Source organism: Bos javanicus, chromosome 7, assembly GCF_032452875.1.
Source record: "Bos javanicus breed banteng chromosome 7, ARS-OSU_banteng_1.0, whole genome shotgun sequence".
NCBI classification, from domain to species: Eukaryota; Metazoa; Chordata; class Mammalia; order Artiodactyla; family Bovidae; genus Bos; species Bos javanicus.
Genome location: NC_083874.1, coordinates 80,833,957 through 80,861,892, shown reverse-complemented (window position 1 = coordinate 80,861,892; position 27,936 = coordinate 80,833,957). Strand labels below are relative to the sequence as shown.

Here is a 27,936-nt window from a genome sequence, read left to right as displayed (position 1 = left end):
AGTTGGCGAAGGTGGCTGACTCCCTTGCTACAGCAAGCCCTGCATAAATAGCCTCTATTTGTTCTCATCTATATAGTCTTTTGGAGAAGGTGATGGCACCCCACTCCAGTACTCTTGCCTGGAAAATCCCATGGATGGAGGAGCCTGGTGGGCTGCAGTCCATGGGGTCACAAAGAGTCGGACACGACTGAGCGACTTCACTTTCACTTTTCACTGTCATGCATTGGAGAAGGAAATGGCAACCCACTCCAGTGTTCTTGCCTGGAGAATCCCAGGGACGGGGGAGCCTGGTGGGCTGCCGTCTATGGGGTGGCACAGAGTTGGACACGACTGAAGCAACTTAGCAGCAGCAGCAGCATATAGTCTTTATTTCAAGAGAAATGAATCTCCTCTCACTCTACTTACCAGAAAACTGATTACATTAGTTCTTCATTTTCCAATGGTGTCTGTAGGGATTTGCTGAAAGGTTACCATCCAGATAGTTGGAAGGTTTCTAGATTTGTGCGAAGTGGTCTTACAAATATGAGATTTATCATTGTCCTAAAATATTTTTACTTCCTGCCACTTGTAATTGGATGTGTTTACCCATCTTAATAGCATCAAAAAAGAAAAAAAATCAGGAAAACACACCAAAGATAATAAGGAGAGTTTTATTGTAAAGATAGACAGGACCTATAATTTTTATATTTTTCCAAGTCTACAAAAACTCTCAGAGTAGAAATTTCTTTGTCTGTCATACCAGCAGACAGATTATTTATAAATCAGGGAAAGGAAAGTTCACTTCTTGCCAAACTGAGGTAGAGGAGGTGGCACCTTAATATCCTGGCCTCTCTCCAGCTTCTTCTCACAATCCACCAGGTAATTGACTCCATCGATGACTATCTGAACAAGCTCGACCTTTGACAGTGAAAGAGATGAAAGATTAATTTGTACAGAAGACACATGCAAGGCTTTGATCAAAAGGAACAATACTGGGACACATGAGAACCTTCCCTGTTAGATGGACTGTATAACAATTTCTTCTCATTGTTTCCCTAAAGTTTTGTGGGAAGAGAGGTATCTGATAGCTAGCAGAGATATTACAGGGTTACTCTCGATCTTTCTGTCATTAAGATAAGGTCACTACTTTGTGTGTGAGAACTTTTTAAAAAATATGAAAACCATTAGTTTGCATTTCAGACATTTCTTCCCCATCAATCTCTGCTAAAAAATGACAGTTTGTCTTAAAGTATATCTACACAGTGACACCCTCGTGATATTCTCTGACCCAGATTTAAATTCTGACTTGCCACTAAGCTACCTGAGCAGTAAACATGCTACAGTTCAGATATTATCATTTACACAGGGAACGGCTTTCTGAACAATATTTCAACTCAGATATTTGGCAATTAAAGAATGTTTGCAATGTACCAGGCTAGTTTGTTACTTAAGGAAACCATGTGAATTACATTAAGATATACTTTTTAAAAAATCCCTGCTTAAAATAAGTTAGAACCTTCATTTACAAATAATTGGTTTTCTTAGAGTACATTTACCTATGATTTTTCCCCTGGGAATCACCTCTCAAACAAATTTCTTGCACTGCTCCTAAAAAAACCCAACTAAGGTAGTAAGTAATTACTATTTAGTTCCAGATATCACTAAAATACATGATATAACTCAAGAACGCCCAGCAATAACGGAGGAGATGGTTAAGTGTTACAGCTGAACATATTTTAGGCATGATGGAGTCTAGTGTCCTCCCCACTTCTTTTCATGCAGAGGGAACTGGAAGCTCTAAGAAAGGGTTGGGTCAAAAAGCTAGTCATTACTAATTAAAAAAAAAAAAAACAACACTTATTTTTTCTACTTATCCAACTGACCCATTCCACTGTTGATGAGGATGTGGTGAGGGGCCATTCACTGCCAGTGAGCTCTCTTGGTATAAATCTTCTGATAGGAAACTTGGTCATAAGTACCGGACTCTCAAATTTAACCCAAGAGTCCCCTTTCTAGAACTATATCCTAACTAACTAATCATAGTTGTGATCAAAGTTATACATAGAGATGGTCAAGCATAATATCAAATAATCAGGGAGACGTTAAATAGATATGTTTTGAAGAATATTTAATACTGTAGAAAAATGCTCATGTTGAAAAATACATTGGGAAAAAGCTGTTTTATATCCAACATATGTAATAATACTAAATTTAGTAAAAAAAAATTTTTTTTGAATAATTGTAAGAATGGAAGGCAATTTAGAATAATGTTCACAATGGTTAACAGGGTTGTTACGTTAAATAAGTGGATTTTTTTTTTTTTAACACTTCTGGGAATTTTTCTAGTCCTTATAAAAGATCACTTACTAAATCATAGGTTTTTTTTTTTTTTTAATGATGACCACCTAGCTTTCCAGTAATTAAAATCAAGTTTTAATATTAGAGGCAAACAGGGCTAGGGCCCAGATTTTCTTTATTATTCACTACACCATACGTTATTTAGCTAATTTCAGAAGGTGTGGTATTTATAGCTGCTTCTTCCTCAAGTACTTTACCAGAGCTGGTAGCATGCAGGCTGATTTCATTGTTTTGTTTTCTCCCTTCCTTCCCTCAGTTTGCTGGTAGGAATACCAACTAACAATGAAATACGCAAAAGATGGCAAGAAAGAAGAAACAACATCAGTGATCCATGGGTTTAACAACCAGCCACTGAGTTATTGAGTTGTATGTTGTTGTTGAGTTGTTAAGTCATGTCCGACTCTTTGCAACCCCACAGGCTGCAGCATGCCAGGCTTCCCTGCCCCTCACTATTTTCCGGAGTTTGCTTACACTTATGTCCGTTGAGTCAGTGATGCCACTGAGTTGTATAAGAGCCTTTTAATTAGTGATGGGCACAGTATGTTCAGGGCTTCCCAGGTGATGCTAGTGGTAAAGAACCCTCCTGCCAGTGAAGGAGATGTAAGAAACGTGGGTTCTATCCCTGGGTCGGGAAGATCCTCTGGAGAAGGAAATGGCAACCCACTCCAGTATTCTTGCCTGGAGAATCCCATGGACAGAGGAGCCTGTGGGTCACAAAGAGCTGGACACGACTGAAGTGACTTAGCGAGCACATATGTTCAATGAGATAAACTGGGAGGAATTACGGAGATCGGGATTTGCTTAGGTTTCTGCTGCATGTTCATTATGTGTGCTCTTTGTGCTTTTTCTCACGTGTCACTCCAGGCCTACCTATAGTTTATGAATCTCATTTATCCTTTATATTCACAGAACCCTAAGGGCCATCTGCTGAGCACAATCTTACACATATCTGGTGCATACCGTATTTGCCATCTTGAGCCCTAAATACAAAATTTTACAAACTACCAAGTAGCTAAAAATGCCCAAGTGAAGATGATAGCATGTGATCTTCATCAAAGGAAACTCAGAATCAAGAGAAAAATCCACTATTTCACTCCACTCAGAGGGAGCACACGTGTTCTCTGACTTCACAGTGATAAGACTGCTGTCCTTTAGCAAAACAGAACTCCTGCCACTCACGATTGCTGGAACAGCTCTGGGGGCAGGTGGCTGACAGCAGTCCCACTGTGAATTCCTTCGCTTGTCTAAACATTCTCAGATCCCATGGTGCTTACCTTTCTGCAGTGCTTTCCCATGGAGGACCAGGGCTACAGAATGAAATGCTAACATGCGCAGGACTCAATGGGCCTAGAGGAGGTCTCGAATTTTGGAATAAGGAAGGGCTGTTGAGGTTACTTCTTTTCCTCTTAGGCTGACTTTGTTAGCTCATTTTTGGAAAGTGAGAGACATGTTACCTCCGATCGGCCAATTCGATCTATGTTGGAAATGTCGTACACGTCTGCTACCGCTGCAGTGTCCACACCGCCTGTGCCCCGCTTCTGGAGTCTCAGGTTCTCCAGGATCTTAGAAAACCGTGGATCCTGGGACAAAGGAGAATACTTGGCGTCATAAAAGGAAAGCTGATCCATCATCCTTGGCACACGTAGAGAAGATGTAAAACGAGAAGTAATAACAATGCATGTTTAGTAAGCATGTATTTGGGCCTCCCGGGTGGCTCAACGAGTAAATAATCCGCCTACACCGTAGGAGACGTGGCTTTGATCCCTGGGTCGGGATGATCCCCTGGAGGAGAGCATGGCAACCTACTCCAGTATTCTTGCCTGGAGAACCCAAAGGACAAGAGGACCCTAGCGGGCTACAGTCTATAGGGTTGCAGAGTCAGCCACGACTGAAGTGACTGAGCACTCATGCACAAACACAAACATATACTTACTATGTAGCAGGGCCCTGTGCTGGAACTTTTAAAACTTACAATAATCCCATGAAGAAGGTATTACTTCTACCCCTATTTCACAGATGAGGAAACTAAGCCTCAGAGAAATTAACTTGCCTAAAAGTAGAACATAGCTAGAAGGTAGCAGAGCTGTTATTAACTTCTATACCCCTATTTTGTCATCTAGATACCCTTTGGTGAGTTTATTGTTCATCTGTATAACAGTTGTTATTGATATAATTAAAATCAAGATATTAAGTCACATCAAATAATTTTCTTAGAATTGGAATTTTGAATAATATCATCATACTTTTTTTGGGGTGGGGGGGCCGAAATCACATTTTCTAAACTTGTTTTAAAGTATTTGATTCACTTGGTGTGCTATGACAGAGAAACCCCCAGGTGCCCACCAGAATCCATTTTCCTATCTTAACAGGTGAGCTGAGGAAGTAACCACTGTCTAGGTTCTTGCTAATGGAACAAGCAGAAGTGACAAGTGCACTGCCAGGCCTAGACCTCAGATCTTCACACAGACACAGTGGCATGCTCTCTCACCTTCCCACAAACTGAACATGAGGTCTGACTGTGACCATGCCTTAAGGCAGTGGTGCTTCAAGTGTAGTTCCCTGACCAATAGCATCCGCATCACCCGGAGACTTGTGAGAAATGCAAATTCTGTATTTTGGGTTTTCACAACCCTCCACGTGATTCTGCTGTAGCTTCAAGCCTGAGAACCTCTGAACTAGGAGAAAGAAGGGGATGGAAGGCTGGCCAGGCAGCAGACAAGCCTTCCTGTCCATCTCTACTTGTGATATGATGGAGGATTTAAACTTCCTAAAGTCACATCCCATTCTTACAGCCCCTTAACCTCTTATCCTATGGACACAAGTGTTTTTTCAAGCAAACAACCTTTTCTTGTCACTTTCTTTCATCTGTCAGAAAGTAAAGGTTAAGGAAGGGACTAGGACATTTTCCCCTCCACAAAGCAGCCCCAGGTGAGCTCATCCTGGTGGAACCCAACAGGACCACAGGCTACGTGACAGTACCTTGCTGAGCTTTGGGATCCTGACATGGACACCAGCTCGCAATCCCGTGCCGAGGTTCGAAGGGCAGGTCAGAATGTACCCCAGGCGCTCATTCCACATGAACTCCCAGCCTCGCTCTTGGATTAAGCGTTCCACCTACAACAGGGAGCAAATGATGAAGTTCTCAGAGAGCCATTCACTCAGCATGCCCCCAGCACCAGGGAGAGGTGTGCGTACTGTAAGTTTGCCATGAATAAAACTCAGGTAAATTTATAGTACTACTTCTATATTTGGAAACGAAAAAGTAAAACTAACTGCAGTTCCTTTTTGAAAGTTATTTTTAATCCTTTTATTTTAATAATTTTATTTATTTTTTTGTGGGTCTTCATTGCTGCAAGGGCTTTCCTCTAGTTGTGGTGAGTGGGGGCTACGCTCTAGTTGGGGTATGTGGGCTTCTCATTGCAGTGGCTTCTTTTGTGGCAGAGCACAGGCTCTATGGCACTTGAGCTTCCATAGTTGCAGCATGTGGGCTCATCAGTTGCAGCTCCCAGGCCCTGGAGCGCTGGCTCAATAGTTGTGACACATGGGCTTTGTTGCCCCTCGGCATGTGGGATCTTCCCGGATCAGGGATCAAACTCGTGTCTCCTGCATTGGCCGGCCGATTCTTTACCACTGAGCCGCCAGGGAAGCCCGATATTTTTTTACTGAATGAAAGATTCTTTAAATTCTATAATGCTTTACAATCTTCAAAAGTTTCATACACGTGATTTCATATATTCTCATAATAACCTTTTTTTCCTCCTACCCTTCTATTACCCCTCCCCCATCCCCTCTCCCCACTGGTAACCACTAGTTTGTTCTCTACAGCAGTAAGTCTTCTTTTTTTGTTTTATTCATTAGTTAGTTGTACTTTTTAGATTCCATACATAAGTGAGATCATAACAGTGTTTGTCTTTCTCTGTCTGATATTTCACTTAGTATAATGCCCTCCAAGTCCATCCATGTTGCTGCAAACGGTAACATTTCAATCCTTTATTCTATAGTACTTCATTAATAGAAAATTAAACCTCTTCTATCACCATATCAAAATGGTCCAATTAAATTAGATGAACCATGTAAAGCACTGAACACAGTACCTAGGACATCAGTTCAGTTCAGTTGCTCAGTTGTGTCCGACTCTTTGTGACCCCATGAACTGCAGCACGCCAGGCCTCCCTGTCCATCACCAATTCCCGGAGTTCACTCAAACTCACGTCCATCGAGTTGGTGATGCCATCCAGCCATCTCATCTTCTGTCGTTCCCTTCTCCTCTTGCCCCCAATCCCTCCCAGCATCAGAGTCTTTTCCAATGAGTCAACTCTTTGCATGAGGTGGCCAAAGTATTGGAGTTTCAGCTTTAGCATCAGACCTTCCAATGAACACCCAGGGCTGATCTCCTTTAGAATGGACTGGTTGGATCTCCTTGCAGTCCAAAGGACTCTCAGGAGTCTTCTCCAACACCACAGTTCAAAAGCATCAATTCTTCGGTGCTCAGCTTTCTTCACAGTCCAACTCTCACATCCATACATGACCACTGGAAAAACCATAGCCTTGACTAGATGAATCTTTGTTGGCAAAATAATGTCTCTGCTTTTCAATATGCTATCTAGGTTGGTCATAACTTTCCTTCCAAGGAGTAAGTGTCTTTTAATTTCATGGCTGCAGTCACCATCTGCAGTGATTTTGGAGCCCCCAAAATAAAATCTGACACTGTTTCCACTGTTTCCCCATCTATTTCCCATGAAGTGATGGGACCAAATGCCATGATCTTAGTTTTCTGAATGTTGAGCTTTAAGCCAACTTTTTCACTCTCCTCTTTTCACTTTCATCAAGAGGCTTTTGAGTTCCTCTTCACTTTCTGCCATAAGGGTGGTGTCATCTGCATATCTGAGGTTATTGATATTTCTCCCGGCAATCTTGATTCCAGCTTGTGGTTCTTCCAGCCCAGCGTTTCTCATGATGTACTCTGCATAGAAGTTAAATAAGAAGAGTGACAATATATAGCCTTGATGTACTCCTTTTCCTATTTGGAACCAGTCTGTTGTTCCATGCCCAGTTCTAACTGTTGCTTCCTGACCTGCATATAGGTTTATTAAACAATAAATGTCAGTTGCTCTTATTTTTTCATATGAGCATTGTAGGAGGACATAGTAATTCTCAGCAAGTAAGGCTGTGGTCGTGTTGTTTTTGTTGTTCAATCACTAAGTCGTGTCCAACTCTTTGTGACCCCATGGACTGCAGCACGCCAGGCTTCCCTGTCCTTCACTATCTCTTGGAGCTTGCTCAAACTCATGTTCATTGTGTAGATGATGCCATCCAACCATCTCATCTTCTGTCACCCCCTTCTCCTCCTGCCCTCAATCATTCCCAACATCAGGGTCTTTTCCAATGAGTTGGCTCTTTGCATCAGGTAGTTAAAGTACTGGAGCTTCAGCATCAGTCCTTCCAATGACTATTTAGGGTTGATTTCCTTTAGGATCGCCTGGTTACATATGAACGTAGATGCATTCTATACTGTTTCTATGCTTAGAACAGCCAAGAGCTCTGTTAAAGAAATCAGAAAATAGCTAATGATCCACAGACTTCTCTAAACCATCCTGCATTGGGGCAGGAAGCATGGGAGCTTGCTGGAAGCCGCAACCCAAAAGAGTGCCATGATCCCTAGAAAAAAAAATTAGCCCTGTCTTGGAAGTCACCACAGTACTTTTTTTCAAGAATGAAAAATATAGAGATTTTATTTTAGTGAATATTCAGAATTCTCTGATGACATCTTACCTCTTTAAGTCCACGACAGAATCGCTCAAATACTCTTTTCATATTGCCTCCTTTCTCCATAGAGATTACTCTGGTGTGGTCTTCCTCATTAATCCAGATGAGAAATGTCTTGTCATAATTATGCCTAATGAAGTGAGAAATATGGTGTTGAGTGTTAATTACATTTGTTTCAACACATGAAAATTCCTATTACCTCTGTAGCTTGATTGCTTCATTTCACCTTACTCATTGCCTTAGATGGTCCTAATTTCTTCACTGTGCCGCACAAGTACTGCAAAATAATGTTACCCTGAATGAAGAGTAACACCAACTCCAAGCCTCATGTCATGTTTTTGCCAAACAAGAACATAATCTGCCTCATTCTTCAGACTAGGATGACAATAATTCAGCCATGATAACTTTCAGCTTTGTTGCTAACAAGAGTGTTCTGTCTCCTAACAGATTCAACCAAAATCATATGGCACTTAATAAAATATTCTACCTGCAGCTCAACATGTTTGGTATACAGATTTCACATGTTTGCTGTATAGATCCTGCCTCTGAACCCGCACTGAACAGCTGCTCCCCAGCACTTTGATCTGTGCTCCTTCCGGTAGTGCCATAACAACTACCAAGGAACAAGAATCAAAGTTGCCCAAGGACCGTTGGCCAAGATAAAATATGTGTACACTCATAGCCACTCTTCCTTGTAGGATTTTGCTTAAATCCTCAATATTTATTTTTCATTTTCTGCTTCTCTGTTTTAATGTCATGAAACAGAGATTCTCTAAAGTCAAATAATATGAAGCTATGTTTTTCTTACAATTTTTTCTCATGCATAATTCATGCAAACCAGCTAGCATTCCTGCACATCTTGGAAACATTACTATACTTATATATTAAACACACACACACACACACCGATTTCTAAGAACTCTGTCTTCTCCATTTCTAAGTACTCTATCTTCTCAAGCCAGGCATGCCGTCAAGTGCAGGTCACAGCAACTCCAGGTTAGGACAAGCAGTGATCTGAAGGAGAACACTGCACACACTGCAAATGTGAACATGCTAAGTCCATACCAGATTCCCCGGGCATCTGGCCAGTCACGGGCCATCCCAGCACAAGTTAGTAAAGGGGATACTGGCTTATCAAATAGAAAGTGGTCCTGCAGGCCAAAAAGGACAAAGCAATGAGACAACACTAATGAGATCAGACACGATGGCAAGTGCCAGGTGGTCAATTTCCAACTCACTAATAATGGCTGAGGTCTCTCAGGCAGTGCTTCTCAGTGTTGGCTGCTCACTATAATAATCAGAGAGCTTAAACAATTCTAATGCCCAGTTCCCGTCTCTCAGAGATTTTTGTTATTGGCTGTGGCCTGGACATTGGGATTTTCTAGTGTACAGCTAAGGTTGAAAACCACTGGCTTAACCCAGACGGAAATCCTTACTCACTATGGAGTTGTCTATCCAGCCAGCACCAACCCCGTGCAGTGGCAGAGTGGGCAGTGAGCAAGGGGGTGCTGTCCCAAGAAGTGTTCCACACAGTTGCATTCTCCATGTTTCTAATGTTGTAGGTTTACTTATTCTTATTATCCTTTTCATTACAAACTACTCGAGATGTAAAATAATGATCTGTAAATAAAAATAGTCACCATTCATCTAATGCTCACTCGGTGCCAGGCTCTATGCTATGTACTTTTTATTTCCTTTAATCTTCACAACAACACTCTGAAGTAAATGTAATTGTTCTATGTGATAGGAAAATAAAACTGAGGCTCAGATAAAACAACCTATCACACAGCTAGGAAACGGCAAAATCTAGATGCAAACCTAGACCTGTCTGACTCCCAAGTATGCCTCTAACTACAATATACCACGCCACAAATCAAAATCAGTGTCCAGAGACAGGCATTCTTCTTGCTTGTGTGGACGCAGTAAGAATATGAATGTGGATTCCATATATTTCAATATGATCACACTGAAGTCAGAAATCAAGAGGACACGGGAAGGGGAGTCCTTCTACAGTCTCTAAGTGGAAGAGCTGGGACAGGTTTAGGGACTGTTATTGCCCAGGAAACAGCGTGGCCTTTAAGCTGGAGACCAGAAGCAGCTACTTGAGGCCGAGGAGTTGTTCTGTAACAGGGCAAGTGGAGAGAACCAGGAGACTGAGGCCTCTAGAGGCCTCTAGACCATCAGTTGGCCCATCTCGTTTGGAAATGGGGCATCTTTTCTGGTATCGCATCTTCTGAAATAACAGAAAATTTGTTTCTCCTTTTCCTTGGAGTTTAAAGTTACTTGTGAAAATGCCAGGCCAAAAAAAGGGACTTGGGTTTTGTCTCCCCTAGTGTGAGACCAAAGTCATGGAGAGCCTGGGGAGGCAGCAGGAATCTCAGAGGCGGGCTCTGGTGTGAGGCAGGTTTAGGGGCAGGCCTTCGACCTGGATGATTCCCCTTCCAGACGTTCCGGGCTTTCTGGATTTGAGTGTGGCCGTGGAGACACAGGCAGGATTTTCCACGCCCAATTGTTTCGATTTATCAACAAGCCCGGGGATCCTCCATCCACCCCCACCCACCAATCCCAGCCCACCCTATGGTTTCCTCTGCAGACTTCATTCAGAGACCATCTCCACTTTTGACCTAAACTTTTAAGGCCTGCTCTTTCTGCCTTAGACTGACCGGGTTGAAACCCCAGCAAGCGCCCAACCAGGGCAGGGTCCTGGGCTCCGGGGAGGCCACACAGCGGCCACTCCGGGCCCTCTCAGCACCACCCCGCCCCTGGCAGCCCAGGTGGTTCAGGGGCCACTCACATCGATGAGCCGCTGCTGGTCCTGCTCCGTCATCTCGGACAGCTTGTAGTAGCGCCCGGCCAGGTCCCCTTTGAGGCCCTCCAGTGCCGTGATGGCCACGTTCTCCACCTCCCTCCGCTCGGCCCGGCTGCAGGCGGGCGGCAGGCTCAGCCCGCGGATGCTGCGGCCTGTGCGCACCCGAGACGACAGCACGTAGCGCTCGTCGAACTGCCCCTGAGTGATCTGCCAGAGCAGAGCGCGGGGTCACTGCGGGGCTGCGGCCACAGTGGCCTCCGCCCCGCCGACCAGGGGACCCCCGGGCACAGAGCACGTGTGCATGCTGGAGCCATCCTGCCACTCTGGGGGCTGGGGTCTTAGAAGACAATGGAGGAACTACTTCACAGGGTGCCCTCTGCAGTCCTTTACCCCAGGTAGATTTAGAGTGAAAAAAGGAATTGTTTCAGGAAAGGCTGAAGGTTTTCAGTGACCACCACTAACCTGGTGGTAGGAGGCAAGGAAAACTGACTTTGGCTATTTCCTGATAGTCTCAGTGGCCCTCCAGGGAGCGTGGCGTGGGAAGGCCATCACAGAGCTTTCAACTGCAGCTGGACCCAGGGACCCTTCTCTCTCCTGCTCTTCGTCTTGGGTTCTGGAGTGCCAGCTTCATGGGAGGGTACAGAGGTGGCTGGCGCCTACCTTGGATGCATCCAAATCCGTGGGGTGCTTCATCACCCTGGGGTCATAGCCATTGTGCCTCAGCTTAATGACAGGGTCAAAAAGGTCGGCAAACACCTGCAGGAGGGAAGAGGCTCTGTTTCCTTTGGAAAGGACCAAGAAAGATGTTCCTTGGTTCAACTACTTTAAGTGGTTCATCATTTGCTCTTTTTTAATCTTAAGCGCCAAGCCAAAGGTGATGCCCTCCTTCTCTGAAATTCTCAGTGCAACTACGCAGGAAACAGGTGTGAGACTGCATTGATGGCTAATCATAATAATAGTAGTAGTAGCAGTTGTTGTTCAGCCACTAAGTCATGTTTGACTCTTTGGAACCCATGGACTGTTTCCCACCAGGCTCCCCTGTCCACAGGGATTTCCAGCAAGAATACTGAGTGGGTTGCCATGATCTCTTCTGGGGGATCTTTCCCAGATCAGGGATCGAACCTGTGTCTCTTGCATTGGCAGGTGGATTCTTTACCACTGAGCCACCCAGGAAGTCCAATAGTAGTAGTAGGCAAATGCCAGAGGAAACCTCTCTCAGGCACACTGCCCCTTGGGTGAGGGCAGACATACAGATCTCTGTCATGGTAATCTCTTTCCTAGTGGTTCTGCCAAGTTCACTACTATCAGATGAAGCAAGAAAATTTTGTTTAAGAATCTGAAGGATAAAAGAAGCTGCTAGATCAGAAGCTAAGCAGTTTTGTGGTCAAAACTGGTTCTAGAGTTTAAGTAACACAATACATTTGTAGAAAAGTAGCTGCATAGAAAGAAAAGTGCACAGCAGCAATTAAGGCAAAGCAGGGACCCCTTACCCTTTGAGGACCTTCCCACTCAAACTAACTCGAGTAGAATCTACTTTTTAAAAAACCATAAATTTCTGGAAACATCCTTTAGGTAAAATAAGGATAAGAGAAGTAAAACAGAGCACCCTGCAGCCTCTGGGAGCTGTGGGATGTCAGTCCAGGAGTCAGCGCCAGTCTGGGACTCTGGGAGCTCAGAGCTGGGCTACTGCTCTTGAGTTAGCTGCCCATCTAGCCTATTCAAGGTGGCCCCCTCACTCCCCTTGACAGCTGCCTTCCCAAGGAACCGCTTTCCTCTCCCTGTCACAGAAGGTGCAAAGGAGGCAGACCTGAGGGAGATGGGCTGGAAGTATTTGCCATGACATAGAAGATGCACTAGTGGCTCAGCTCCAGAACAGGGGGCCATCCTGGGCTTCTGCCCCCAGAATGAGGATGCAGATCATGGGATTTTTCCAGGAGACTTGCCTGTGTGCGTGCTAAGTCACTTCAGTCATGACTGACTCTTTGTGACCCCATGGACTGTAGCCCGCCAGGCTCCTCTGTCCATGGAATTCTCCAGGCAAGAATACTGGAGTGGGTTGCCATAGCCTCCTCCAGGGGACCTTCCTGATCCAGGGATCTAACCCCTGTCTCTTTCGTCTCCAGTACTGGCAGACAGGTTCTTTACCACTAGCACCACCTGGGAAACCCCAAGAGACTTAATGATTCACTAAGACTGCAGTGGACTGTGTCATCAGTAATTCCCAAACTGAACACCCATGGAACCATCCTCTCCCCTCAATAAAATTCAGCCACAAACATATCATCTCCTAAAGCCTCACTGGTGAATACACATCACCAATACAATGAAACAACAAAAAATGAAAAGATTTTATTTTTTCTGTACCAGTTCACCCCCTTGATGAGCTCAGAGAACTGAGTCATGGGACTCATTCCTCTATGGGGAGGGATACTAGAGCAGTCACAAAGGAAGCCTTGTGCCTGGGAAGAATAGACCTCGTTGTTCCAGAAAGCACCGCAGGTGTTCTGCTGAAGTTGGCTCCCCTTTATGGGAACCTGTTCTGAGAATGCAGCCCCACAGAGGGAACCCAAAGCACCCACCCAACGCACGCACTGTGGAACCCGCAGCTGCGAGTTTACCTCATAGGACTCCTCGTCGCCAGCCACCATGCCCACGGTCTTTATGAAGGGGTGGCCAGGGTTGTCCACTCCGGTCTGGATGCACTGGTCCAGGGTATAGCCGCTGGGCGTCACCTTGTTGCGGAGCTTGGCGTAGATGGCCGGCGTGAGGCACTCGGCCATGCAGTTGTTGTGTTTGCGCAGGTCAGGGTAGTCCGCGCTGTCCGCGGAGGAGAGAGGAGTTCAGCGAGCAGCCCCGCGGGGACGGGGCCCATACAAGAGCTTTGTTTCTGACCAGGCTCTCTTCAGCCAGGGGGCAGAGGGAAACTGGCTAGGTCATGATTCAAGAAAGCCGGATTTTAAAAACATACGTCCCTGAACTGCCAAAGAAATGGACCTAGCCCTGCCTAAAGAGGTTTATGATGCTGGCTGCAGGAGCCCACAGACTGTGACTTATGTTTATATACAGAGGAAATAGAATGAAGATAATTAGGAAAGAAACTAAAGTCGTATGCAGGCTTTTTTTTAAAAACCCAGAAGTTTTGGTAAATTATAACAGTCACTTTTTGACCCCTTAGGTCTGTGATAGAGAAGCTAAAGTCCCTGCAGGCATAACTGCACAGAAATTCATTTATTTGTCTGTCCTCAATGATGCCAACTCTATGGCTATCTGCTATGCTGAGCTCAGCGCCTGCCTATAGACACAGGCATTCAGGGAATATCTGTTAAACTAATACATAGGGGAAAATCAAATGGGGGTGCAATCTTACCTGGGATATGCACTGACTGAATAGGGAATTCAGGACCACCACAAGCACTCTCACCTCAGGAATTCCTGAGGTACCTGGTGGGTGCCAGCAATTTCCTCAGAGATCCTGATTCCCACAGAAGCCAAGTAAGTATTTCTGAGAAACACCTCAGGTTTTCCTCATGTCTATATGCACACCTGCCCATACGGAATCCCTTCAAGTCAGCGCTCCAACTCTACCCAGTGTGAGACCTCTCGGCCATGGTAAGGTCCCCAGGGCAGAGAAGACACTCCATCTTCATTCCACTTCTCTAATTCCCTTCTGCAAGTCCCTTTAAAGCTGATACTTCAAATCACTGCTATCACATCACAGCTTCCAGAAGGCAGTAGAGCACCTACGAGGCACAGGTCTGGAATCAAGGGCCCTTGATTCATATCTGGCTATACCAGCTGCGTGAACTCAGGCACTACTTAATTTTCTGAAGCCTCCGTTTCATCATAGAGAGGTGCTAAGAGGAATAAAACACTCTGTGTAAAGTGCTCATCACACCTAGACATGTTCAACAAAGGTTCGGTCTTGTTATTACTATTCCACTAGACCTCACGCTCTGGGCAGGAATGATGAGACTACACTTCCTTGAGTTCACCACAGGTCACTGTGCATCACAAGTCACACTGATTTACTCATCCTCAGAGACCGAAAGCGGGGCTCTTGCTGACAGTTTCAGCAGGGGAAAGTGTATTTCTGGCTGGCATTTGGCGTCATTTTAAAGCCAAGAGGACTTACCTTGGTGGGAATAGCTTGTGTTGCTCCCGGGCCGCAGCACACACATTCTGCTTATTCAGCAGGTACCCTGTGGTCAGGGCACCGGTGCCCAAGGTAGCAAATAACAGAGAGGCATTGCGGCCAGTCAGCAACTTTGAGAAGGTACTGGCCATCCTTCCTCTTGGATGAGTGTCTGGAAAACAGAGAAGCTGAGGATTATTATATATATATATATATATATATATTTAAAAGAATTTTTTGGCTGTGTTATATTGCTTGCAGGATCTTAGTTCCCTGACCAGGGATCAAACCTGGGCCACCACGGTGAAAGCACCAAGTCCTAACCACTGGGCCACCAGGGAACTCCTGAGAAGCTCAAGGTCAGACAGCCTCACAGGATGGCCCTGAACTACAGTATAGAGATCAATAGGGGAGAGAAAAAACTGCAGGAGACTTAGCCTCTGTTTTTTTAATTTTTTTCTTCCTCCCTCTTTTCCCCACCCTCCTCACACTGCTTGGAAAAATCTGGATAGTTTTAGACGGAGAGAATGTCAAACTGCTTGAAGTCCATGTCATTTTCTCCACCAATATAATATCAAGGGAAAAAATGGAGGCTTTCCACATTTGGCGGCTTGACAGACCAGGTGCTCTTTGGGCTCTGCCACTGCACAACTCGACCCTGAACAGAATGGCATGCTGGGCTTATGAGAGACAGAGGAAGCTGTTACTGAACCAGGTTCATTTTGCCCAACACGCAGGAATCCAAAGTGCTGAGACACTAAGGTTTGCAGCAACCCTTAGGAGGGTTTATTCACAAGGCAGCCACGGAAGAAGACGGGAGAAAAAACTCACAAATTCACCTCCTGGAAAGTAAAGGGCCTGGAGTATTTGTGGGATAACAAAGAAGCATGGTGCTCTGAAGCATAGAGTGCGTGGGGAGTGCGCAGAAAGGTGACTGGGAAAAGGTGTGGTAATTGTCATTTAGCACAGGTGTAATTAGGCTACCTCTGTAGGGTCTGAGGGTGGAGTTTCCAGCCCTGCGCTGTCAAAAGGTCACTGAACTTGGCACTCGCACATGCCTAGTTGTGAGGTCAGTGGTCCTTCCAGTCTTAACCAGCTCAGCTTGAACTGGACACAGCTGAGTCCATGTTCCTGGAAAATAACTTGGGCAAACACCTTATTGTTTAGGCCAGAAACTGCATGGTGGACACACAAGCCTTAAATCAACCTTGATTGGTGAAGGCAGGTGAAATGAATTTCACTAATCATTATGCACAGTTTCAAAGTCTCTGAAGACCACTCTCCTACTTCACTCACCCCAAGTGAGTTGGTGTCAGAGCTCAGGGTAAGAAGCCAGGAGATTTGGGTTACCTTGAGTGTGGATGTCCATTTGCACACTAGGATCAGGCTATCAGCAGGGAAAGGGCAAGCTGAGTCTAAGACTCTCCAGCTGCACTAGGACCCTTGAGAGGGGCTAAAGTGGTCCAAGATCAGGAGTCCTCCCAGCAAAAGCACACTTAAATGCTCTAAGGTATATTCAGTTCAGGCCCTACTCTCCTATAGATGAAGATCAAACCATAACAAGCTTTCAGAGATCACTAAGCACATAAGGAGGTACTATGAATGGGAATCAACAGAATAAAGGGCCACAGATTTGGGCCTCCAATGACTGTAATTCAGTCCAATGACTGAAGATACTGTAATTTTCAGACAAGAATGTAGAGTAGCTCTATATAAAATGTTTAAAGAAACAATGAGCAAGCAAGGAATCACAGTGATGAGCAATCAACAGGAAACTACTAAGAATGATCAACCTGATCTGAAAGAGAACCAGAATGAACTACAGATAATAATACAGCTGAAGACAGAATAAATGAATTGGAAGATATACATAATAAATTATCCAGAATGTTGCAGAGGAAAATAAGAAAATGGAAAATATGAGACATAAGAGATATAAGGATCGAATGACAAGATCAAAGATACATCCATCTAATGGAGACCTCAGAAGGGAGAATAGAGAAAACAGAGAAGCCATATTTGAGGAGAAATGATGACTGAGAATTTTCCAGGACTGATGAAAAACAAAAATCCACGATTCAAGAAGTATGACATAAACCAAGCAAAATTAAAATAATCCATACATACATGAATAATAGTTAACTGTAGATTACCAGCAACAAAGATATCCAAAGAAGTTAAAGAGAAAAGACAGTTCATCTATAAAGAAAAAACATCAGCTGATTTTTCAACAGTGAATAATGGAAGACAGAGAAATGGTGTCTTTAAGGGGCTAAGAGACAATAATTATCAACCAGACTTGGGAATATAGTCATAGTATCTGTCAAACCTGACAATGAAAACGGCAATTTAAGGTAAATAGCAGATCAATAACAAAGAAACTACTAAAATATATGCTTTACTGCTGCTACTGCTAAGTCACTTCAGTCGTGTCCAACTCTGTGTGACCCCATAGACGGCAGCCCACCAGGCTCCCCCGTCCCTGGAATTCTCCAGGCAAGAATACTGGAGTGGGTTGCCATTTCCTTCTCCAGTTTATGAAAGTGAAAAGTGAAAGTGAAGTCACTCAGTCATGTTTGACTTTTAGTGACCCCATCGACTGGAGCCTACCAGGCTCCTCTGTCCATGGGATTTTCCAGGCAAGAGTACTGGAGTGTATGCTTTAGAAAGTAGGAAATAGACAACAGATGGATAGGATGAGATCCAGATAAAGTAGAAAACATGTATAAATCAAGATAAATATATAATGTCATCAGGGATGAAAATCAGATATCCTGTCTACTACTGCCCAGAGATCAGAATGGAATATTAATCCACAGCATCATCCAGGATGGGGGAGCTATTTACCATGGGTTGATGAGTGGAAAACAATAGAGCAGGCAATTCTTAGTACCTTTTCATTATACTGGTCTCTGTGATGCCCAAACGAAGGGTGGGATTTTTCCCCTAGTGTTTAGATTATCAGGACTCTGCTACAGGATTCTCCAAGCATAGGTGAGTTGGATGGCTGCAAGGAGGCTCTTGAGAGTATGGATACGGAATGTAAACCTAGGTGAAACCAGGATGAAAACTTGAAGACAATAAACTCCTCTAATAGGGTGAGGTCAGCATGGCTTTACACATAATTCTAACAGTAGCCTTCTGCAGTCCACTTTCTTACCTGACTGCATTTTGGGAACTGGGATTAGTTCCCAGTTCCCAGTTATTCTTCCAGGATCGCCACCTAGAAGTCTTTATTTAACACCTTTTTGAGCAACACTAGGGAGAAATTTGAACATCTCACCTAAAGCATCAAAGTCCTTGAAAAAAATTTAGGGAGTTATTTTCCTATGTTAGTCCAGGAAATCAAATTGTCAGACAGCCTTTCCTCTGTGTCATGTCTAAAAAGAATCCCCTCAATCCTAAAGACAACAGGAATTACTTTAGTAATCAGCAGGCAAGACAAATGGGCTATTTCTTAGAGTTGTTCCAGGGACTTGTAATGGCTCAACATTCATCTGAACACATGTGCTTCTTTGCTCCCTACTAGACTTTGGGCTGCTGTCTATCTCCTTCCAAGGGTAGGTCAGTGTTCCTCAAGGAACAACACCCATTCTTCCTGGCTTTTGTACACAGCAGGTGACACTAACTTATATCTTTGAAACCTGTTGTATCTTTTTTCACATCCTCCAATCTGCTTCCTAAGCAGAGAGGCAATACTTTCTTCTCTGATTTAACCATAGAACTCTCCAAAATAAGGGAAGCATGGCCCAAGCTCTTTCCAGACTATATATGGGCCAAAATTTAAGCCAAGACATACTCCCTAAGTTAACAAGAAGTGCATTTGTTTCTGAGTTTGGCTCAAACAGTTAATTTTTATTTTTCTTTCCCTAGTTGGCTTTCGGAGAAGGCAATGGCACCCCACTCCAATACTCTTGCCTGGAAAATCCCATGGATGGAGGAGCCTGGTAGGCTGCAGTCCATGAGGTCACTAGGAGTCAGACACGACTGAGGGACTTCACTTTCACTTTTCACTTTCATGCATTGGAGAAGGAAGTGGCAACCCACTCCAGTGTTCTTGCCTGGAGAATCCCAGGGACAGAGGAGCCTGGTGGGCTGCCATCTATGGGCTCGCACAGAGTCGGACACGACTGATGTGACTTAGCAGTAGCAGCAGTAGTTGGCTTTAGCACTGATGTGTTCACATCAGCGTGTTTGAGAAGATAAATCCAAAGAGGCAGAGTCAGGAGGAAGCAGAGAGGGTGGTGTCCACGTGCAACCCACCAACCACTGGTGGTCTTTAAAGGTCTTCTCCCTGTGAAGGTGATCTGTGGCTGGGTGTCTGATTCAAAATATTCATGTTTAAAATGTTATCACATCCATATTTTAGTTTCTGTGTGTGCATGCTCAGTCACTAAGTTGTGTCTGAATCTTTGCAACTCCACTGAATGTAACTTGTCAGATTCCTCTGTCCATGGAATTTTCCAGACAAGAATATTGGAGTGGCTGCCATTTCCTCCTCCGGGGATCTTCCCAATGCAGGGATCAAACCCGCTTCTCCTGGGTCTCCTGCATGGGCAGGTGACATTTACCACTAAGCCCCCTAATCAGCTATACTCTAATATAAAATAAAAAGTTAAAAAAAAAAAGATGAGGGAACTCAAAAACAGAGAGGTTAACTGACAGCCAACAGTCAGTTAAGGGAAATCACATGTACTGACTTTAAATGAAGATCCTGTTTTTACTTATAAGGTTTGCTGCTGCTGCTGCTGCTAAGTCGCTTCAGTTGTGTCTGACTCTGTGCGACCCCATAGACAGCAGTCCACCAGGCACTGCCGTCCCTGGGATTCTCCAGGCAAGAACACTGGAGTGGGTTGCCATTTCCTTCTCCAATGCATGAAACTGAAAAGTGAAAGTGAAGTTGCTCAGTCATGTCCGACTCTTAGCGACCCCATGGACCACAGCCCACCAGGCTCCTCCGTCTGTGGGATTTTCCAAGCAAGAGTACTGGAGTGGGGTGCCATCGCCTTCTCCCACTTATAAGGTTTAGTAACAATATCATAGTATGTTTGGATGGAGTCAACCTCTCCTCTCCAAGGAGTCCTCTGCCAGACAGTTCTAGCTGCCTCTGGTTCCTCATGGTCTCTCAGGGATCCTGGATGGGTCTACTCAATCAGGGTTTCCACCGAGGGCTTGACGGAGGATAATTATGGGGCCAAATTGCCATCCAGCCACACAGGCATCATTTTGGGCAGCTCTGAAGGGCAGTGCAATCAGAGGGTGGACCCTCAGGGCTTCCGCCACCCTCCAGGAACACCACTGACCACAGACTTCCAGAGGTCATCAGGTAGTGCAGGTCATGGTCACCGTGAATGATACTGACATGCTTCATGGAGGGAGGAGTCACAGCGGGCAGCAATGGAGGGAGAGGCAGGGCTTGGTGACGAAAGGGTAAGGAGAGGTATCTTTTTACTTGTCTGATAAATATTAATATTTAGATATCTAGTATGTGGCAGCTTTTACAGAGTTCATAGTCTGAGGGGGAAATTCTCATATAGCACTTACTACATGCGGGGGCACATGGTTCCATTAGCTTTATGGTTATTCCCCCATTAAATCCTCACAACAGAGGACGTTCTTATTATCCCCATGATATAGACAAGCAAATGGAGGTAAAAAAAAAAAAGGTAAACTCATTTGTCCAAAAGCACACAGTGTGTGAGTGGCAACGTGGGGATTCAGGACGAGTGGTCTGTTTTCACAGTCCTTGCTCTTAACCAGCACCCGCCTGGGCAACCACAAGTTATAGTGTCAGTGTTCTTCCAGGGGAACCAGAGCCCCGTGGGAGCCCCTGGGAGGGACTGAAGTGGCCCAGTTCATTCAGCTATACTGTTTCAGGGAGCTGGTCTGGTTTTAATCAGTCTGAGCTATTGTTTACCTCCAGCTGCCCTCGGACTGGCACCAGGACGCAAACTACCAAAGATGAGAGCAGCAACAATGCCCTGACACCACACACCCGTGTGCATAGACAGATGACCACGGAGGCCTGCGGCATCGCCTCTCTCTGGCCAGCTGCCTTCCAGCCATCCTCCAGGTGGGAGTGCCACTGCACTCAGCCCACACTACACTCAATCTACTTTGGAATACAGCAGAAAGAAAGAGCGGAAGAAGGGCTGACTAGCCCTGTTCTATGCCTTGGTCCAGGATCTTCCGGATGAGGACACAGACTCCTTGACTACTGTCACTCATCCAAATCTGGCTCTGGAGAGAATCTATAGAAAATAATTCCCTGAAATGTGGAGAGTTGAAGTCCAGTGGGACTGAGTCTGCCCAGGAGGTATAGTGGCTGCCTGTCTCCAAAGGCCCAGAGAAAAGCCATGACTGGGGACAACCTTGATGGATTCCAGATTCCAGAACATTTGCAGCTACTAGCAACAAATCTGAATGAGGCCTGGCACTTATGAAGGGCTGAATATATGCACACATCTGTAGCTAGCACTTTGCTTCACACGAGAGGTCACCTCTAGGTGCTACCCTCAGAATGTTTGAGAACATTTGGGGTTGGTTGCCATTCCCTTCTCCAGGTGGATCTTCCCAACTCAGGGATTGAACCCCAGTCTCCTGCATTTCTGGCAGAGTCTTTACCATCCGAAAAACCAGGGAAGCCCCATAGAAGGAGAGAGGCACAACGATAGTGAAGCACTGTGTGCAGTGGCATAAAAACCTAGAAGAACCTGTCTATCAGAGGCAGAAGGATGGTATGAAATGTGATAAAAGAGACGATGGAATATTCCATGGCTATTAAAGAATCAGTTAAAAGTGCCTCCACTTTACCTAGATGCATGTCTATGCTCTATTCTTAGGTTAAAAGAGAAAAAAAAATCTCAAAGTAATGAATATGAATGGCTCCAATTTTATAACAACCATGTATCTATGTATGTATTTGCATGTATTAGTATAACATAAAGAAAAGTATTAAAGGTTACTCATCAAACTGCAAAAAGCATTACTTCAGAGCCACAGACTTGAAGTAGGCAGATTATTTTCTCTTAATAGAATTCTGTATTATTGCATCACTTGTAAAAACCAGCATGGATTGTCTTTATGATCAAAAATTAAATTTAAAACTAAAAAAAAAGTCAGCTGTGAGGTGTGTTAAAAAGTCACATTTTCAGGCTCCATCTTTTGAATGAGTAGCAAGAATGGCACTGTCAACATGTCTATTATGTAAGCAGGCAATTCTCAGGCCCTGCTGGGTCTACGGAGCCTGCAAGTTGCCTATCTGAGCTTCAGCAACCTGCTCTATATAACGGACTCCTCCATTATATACGATGAGACCCCTCCCCGAGCTGCTGTGAGGACTAAGTGACAAGTTACGGTAGGCGCTGAGTAAATGCGAGTCTCTCCTCTCTCATGACCTTAAGGCTACAGGACAGTTATTACTCTCTTCCCACAACCACCACTGGTTTTCCTAGCCAGCACTGGTCTGCCCCTTCTCTGAATGTTTGTTGACTTCAGTTTTACCATTCAAAGTGTTTCATCTAATTGCTTTATTCTGTAATCTCTCTGAGGACAAGCCTTGATTCCAGATGGAACCCATCATGTATGTTCAGATCCACGGATCATCCTTTGAAAACCAATGTCAGGGCTCACAACATCGATTTCCTCAGGTGGGTTCCCAAGTTCTTCTTCCAGACTCTGACCCTTTACCCAGGCCTTTCCTTCCACCTAGAATGTCCTTTCCATCTCTGCATGACCACACCTTACTGTCTTTTTTTCATTTAACTACCATTTACCAAACTCCCACCATGAGCCATGCATCATGCAAGAGGCCTATACAAATGTTCTTCTCAGTCTTTAAAACAATCCTGGCAAGTAGGCATTATTTTGCAGATGGAGAAAACAGAGAGAGGTTAAGGGACCAACACTTGATAAAGCTGGGATTTGAAACAGGCTAGTCTCTGGGCCTGGATCCAGGCTCCTTGCAAACCACAGCACCTCACAGGCAGCCCTGCACTGATCAGCAATTGGAGAGAAACCACCTTTGTGCTTCAGGACCTGGGAGCCACAGATCACTTCACTCAGGCCCCCAAGACGGTAGAAATGCACTTACCACAGAAGCTTCTAGACACGGGATTGTCACCTGAGAGCATGTGACTCCCCCAGCGTCCCAGAACATTATAAGCCTGTCCTCTCTCCTGTCCTCAGGCTTCTGCTGAAGTGGCCGAGATGCCAGGTGCCACTTCACCCACCCCACTCTGACGCCAGGTGCCCAAAGTGCCTGCCAGGCATGCCGGGGATGCTGGGCAAGCCTGCCTTTCTCAGAAGAGATAGGACATGGGGCTTTCTTCTCTCTCCTCCTCTCTTCTCCCCTCTCTCCTACAGAAGTAGGGACCGCAGGGATGAGGAGGGAGGTAGTCTCTAGTTCTCACCCCACAGAAGTCACTTGCCTCAGTTTCCCTAACTTGGAACACTTCATGACTCCTGATTTGATTTTTACCATCAGGGCTTCACTCTGGCCAAACTGCTGGGCTGCAAGCCAGTGAGATTTCTAAATGGGTACAAGATCACAGCCAAAAAGCAATGGTGCTGTGGTTATATACTTGCCCTCTCCACTGAAAAAACAAGAACCACCACATTAAGCTCTTCTGTCATCATGCCCAAGAGCCCCCCACGTCTGTCTCAGGCAGGCGTACTGGGAGTCTGGGTCTGGTTTGGTCTGGTTCTGTCACATCCTAGGCTATGGACGGAACCCAACCTTGAGTTCTGTCACTGCCTCAGTTCTGACCTCCTGGTTGTCCTGAGTAACTGGAGGGAGACGCCATGGGTGCCATTCTGCTGACTCAGAGTTATTTCTGGTCCAGCTGTACAGGGCATCTGCGTTTCGAGCTCCTTGGAGGGCAGTGGAAGGCCAGGGGTCGGACCACGTGTCGGCGTTCCCTCCAGAGAGAGTGACCCCAAAATAGAGGGCGTCCTTGAGGCTGGACTAGCTCCACAGAACACTCTGAACAAATTCTCCTGATGTCACTCATGGCCAGCAGAGACTGGCTGTCCCTTCCCAATTCTAAGGGAGCAAAGGATTCAAGTTACTTCTCCACCCCCAGATGTACTGGCACCCTAAGAGGCACCTTTGGGCATCTCCATTCTATTTAACAAGTAGAAAGTCATAAGCAGAGAAATCTATGGTCCTTCCCTGTAAAACAGAGGCCTTTCCTAGGCCTCCTGGTGATGAAGACATACAACCATCACAAGCTCATCTCTCAAGGGTAAGTTGCTTTCAAGAAAATAGGAAGCTAGGAACCATCTAGTTCTCTGCAATGCTGTACAGGAGTGGAAGCTTCCTTCCGTGCCCAAGGGAAGGAGCCCTGTAGCCTCCCAGGCAGCAGTGGGTGTGACCTCCAGCGGTCACCTTCAGATGGGCTCCCTGTGGGATTCCTGGCTCAGTGAGCAGGGACTCCCAGAATGCTGACGCAAGGTCCCATGTGGTCCCCTCTGGGAAGGCAAATGGCTCCTGTTCTAGGCTGTGGCAGAGATGGAGTCCCAGAGCCTCTGAGCCAGGGGCAAAGTCTGTCTCAGAACCAGTCCTCCTCCTGCCTTGGAACATGCAGGATGCTCCATTCCTTCTGTCCCCCAGCCCAAGTTTCCCGGGCCTTCCTCAGCCTCCTCTTTAGGAAAACTGACCTGGCCCCTGGTCCACGCTGTAAGGGTAGATTTGCTCAGGAAGCTGGCAGAGTTTGTGGGTGCATGCGGTGCTCGTGCCCTTTGCTGGAACAGTGCCTTAACCCACAAAAGGCTTGAGGGGGGAGGCTGGAAAAGGTGCCCACAAAAGTAGAAGAGGGCTCACACAGCCTAATAACCCCCAGAGCCAGCTTGGGAGGCTCAGGAAGCCCCTTGCCAAGTTCTGCTGGCAGCCGTGTTCTTCTATCTGAGCACAGGGGGAGCTGACCAAGGACACAAGCTCTGACACAGAGGCAGGGGGATGGCTGCAGACAGGAAACGCAGCACTTCTGAAAACAACACACCAGGTGAACGCACGAAGCCGCGTCATAAGGCCACTGATTGCCACCTCTGCTGATTCCACCTGACCCTGTGCAGGAGGGTGTCTCAGAGTCAGGGCAACGCTCAAGGGAAGGTCTCGGGGGCAGCGCTGAGCAGGGCCAGAGGGTTTTGCCTCATTATGGTGAATGTCACTCTCCACACCCAGCAGAGATATCACCTACCCAAGGGACAAAAACAGGGCTAACAGTAACCCAGCCAAGCAAGCAAACAACAGCCCTTTGCCAGAGATGAAACACATGTAGGCCAACTCTGTAGCATTTTCACCTCCAGTGCGGGGGTTGCGGGTGGTGCAAATAGTTACTTGGGTTTTAATTACTTATTCATTTTACTTGTTTTAATTATTTTAAATTATTTTAACTATTTTGTTTAAATTTTATTTAATTTAAATGATTTAAAATAAAATTTAAAGTATTTTATAAATATTTTAATTGATTTATTTAAATATTTAAATTATTTAATTATTTTTAATGTTATTTAATTATTAATTTATTAATGGGGTAGAGATTTTAAAAATAGTTCTGTAGCAATAATATTAATCAGTTTAAATCAGGTCTAGCTCCTGGGCCAATCTGTAATTAGCTCCTTTCCAGGGCTTCAAGCTATCCATTTTTCAGTTAGTTTTTCGCAAGTTACTGGTCTGCATCTCTTCTGATGCTGCTGAGGGAAGCCATCCCTCAAACTAATGAGTTTCTACAGATTACAACGGTAAGAAAGTTGAAAGCTAGTCCCCAACTCTGTGGCATTTAGATTTTTTTTCCATCAAGAAAAAGTCCTGATTCACTATCAAACACAGGCACTGCAAGCAGGGTGCTGACAGGGTGCCAGCCCCCTTCGCGCAGCTGGCCCACGGAATGGTCACCTGAGCCTGGGTGCGGAGCGGCTCCAAGGACAGACGCGCTGCCGGCCCTTCTCAAGGGTGACCACGAATTCCTCACACAGGAGCATCGCCCAGACCCCGGCCCACAGCCCTGGGTCCACCGCTCACAAGGTCCCTACCCTGGCTCTAGCAATGACCCCAGTTTTGGAGGAATAAAGCCGGGTTTCACAGCCACACTGACCTTGGAGCCGAAGCCTCCTGCGTCCCGCCGCTCGCGAACAGCCAAGGACTGTGAGGGTGGGGGCGGGGCCGGCCTTGAAAGGGCTCCTGAGAGGGCGGGGCCGGAGGGGCGGGGCGGGGCCGGAGGGGCGGGGCGGGGCCGGCCTTGAAAGGGTTCCTTGGAGGGGCGGGGCCGGGAAGGCGGGGCGGGGCCCGCCTCGGCCAATCCCGATCAGGTCTAAAGACGCACTTGCTTTCCAGCCTTGCCCTTGTAGCACCGGCCTCTGATTCTTCCGCCAGTGTCAGGGGGTGGGCCCTGTCCTCTTTCTATCTCCTATCTTTTCTCTGAAATGTTTCCCTGCCCCAAGTCCAGTCCTGTAGGCTGTCTCTCCCAGGGCTCTGCGAGGGCTTCCTGGGCCCGCAGCCCGCTAACTGGCTGCCCAGACCTGCAGGCTCCTGCGTTGGGAGTGGGAGGACCGCGGGAAAATTGCTGCACCTATTTGGGAATTTGTTTCTATCTTCCCTCAGGAGCCCATCCCTGGGTTTCTGGTTAGCTGTGGAGAATGGTCCCTACTCTCCGGGACCCTCCCCTTTCCCCTCCAAGCTGAGAAAGACGTCTAAAGCTCCCTCAGTTTCTAATCACATTCTGAACCAGAAACCAGGGCATCTCCTTCCAACTAGTTATCTGGGGGCTGGAATCAGGGGCAATCACCCTTCTCTTCTAGATCAGGTCGTCTGAAGTAGATTGCTAGACGATATACTTTGTATCCACAGCAGCTTAATTTACTACCAGAAGGTCCTGCAGGCCATCAACCTGCTTAAAAATAGCCCTCCTTGGAACATCCACTGCAAACCGGAGAGGTTGACTGTAAATAGCATTGACCCACCAGGACTTTGGAGCACAGCCTGCATTTCAGAGGGAGCTGACCAGGCCTCTGGTGACGGTCACGTACCCAGCTTCTATGTCCAGGTGCACATCACCAGCTGATTCCTTTCCCTTCCTTCTCAGGACCCAAGCCATGCGAGGAGGGGATGATGGAGCAGGGCATGGAGCCCACCTAGAGTGGTTCTCTTTCAGAGCCTCCACCTCTTTTAAATATGACCCAAAGAAAAAAAAATATTTTACCTTTGCATGGGGGTACGGACTGGGAGAGTGCCTCAGAGGGCCTTCTGGGGCTGGAAGGGTTCTTGATTTAGGGGTGGTTGTATGAGTGTACACACGTGTAAAAATTCCTCAAGCTGTACACTTAAGATTCAAGCACTTTACTGTGTATTGGCCTCAGTTAACATATATGCTATCATTATAACCTAGCATACAAGTGATACTTACCCTTTTTGCATGTGATATGATATGCTCAGATATTTTCTAGGTTCTCCTGTGTTATCTCATTGAACATTTGCAGATGGGGACCCACCAAACTAATTGCATGATCCTGTAAAGAGTCAGAGCTCCAAGTTTGCACATTTTGTCCTAACAGACCATAGTCCCTCCTGCTCCCCTGGCAGAACAGGCAGAAAGTTAGAGGTCTGTGGGGCTGACCAAACTGTTTCATGGCAGTTCAGGCACCAGGTGAAATAAATCCAGTGAGCCTGAAATAGCCCAGATCCCAGACGCAGAGAACGGGGAGGCTTTTGAAAAGCATGGAGATATAGAATTTAAAAGATGGTGGTTACAATGAGAAACTGCTCTTTCTTTTTCTTCCAGTTCCTTATTAGTAGACATTTAGCCTCCACGGAGAAGGCAATGGCACCCAACTCCAGTACTCTTGCCTGGAGAATCCCAGGGATGGGGGAGCCTGTGGGCTGCCGTCTATGGGG

The 27,936-nt window shown here is 45.9% G+C and overlaps 1 protein-coding gene across 1 annotated transcript; it reads right to left on the bottom strand.

Annotated features, from left to right (window-relative positions):
- Positions 1-634: 634 nt before the first annotated feature.
- Positions 635-26,244, bottom strand: CKMT2 (creatine kinase, mitochondrial 2). Its single transcript, XM_061424303.1, has 10 exons — positions 26,141-26,244; positions 15,045-15,216; positions 13,531-13,729; positions 11,573-11,668; positions 10,898-11,119; positions 9,169-9,254; positions 8,110-8,233; positions 5,317-5,451; positions 3,792-3,917; positions 635-897 (listed from the first exon to the last, which is right to left on the bottom strand). Exons 2-10 carry the CDS (start codon positions 15,194-15,196, stop codon positions 778-780), a joined length of 1,260 nt encoding a protein of 419 aa, XP_061280287.1. The 5' UTR covers positions 15,197-15,216; positions 26,141-26,244; the 3' UTR covers positions 635-777.
- Between the last annotated feature and the right edge of the window lie 1,692 nt (positions 26,245-27,936).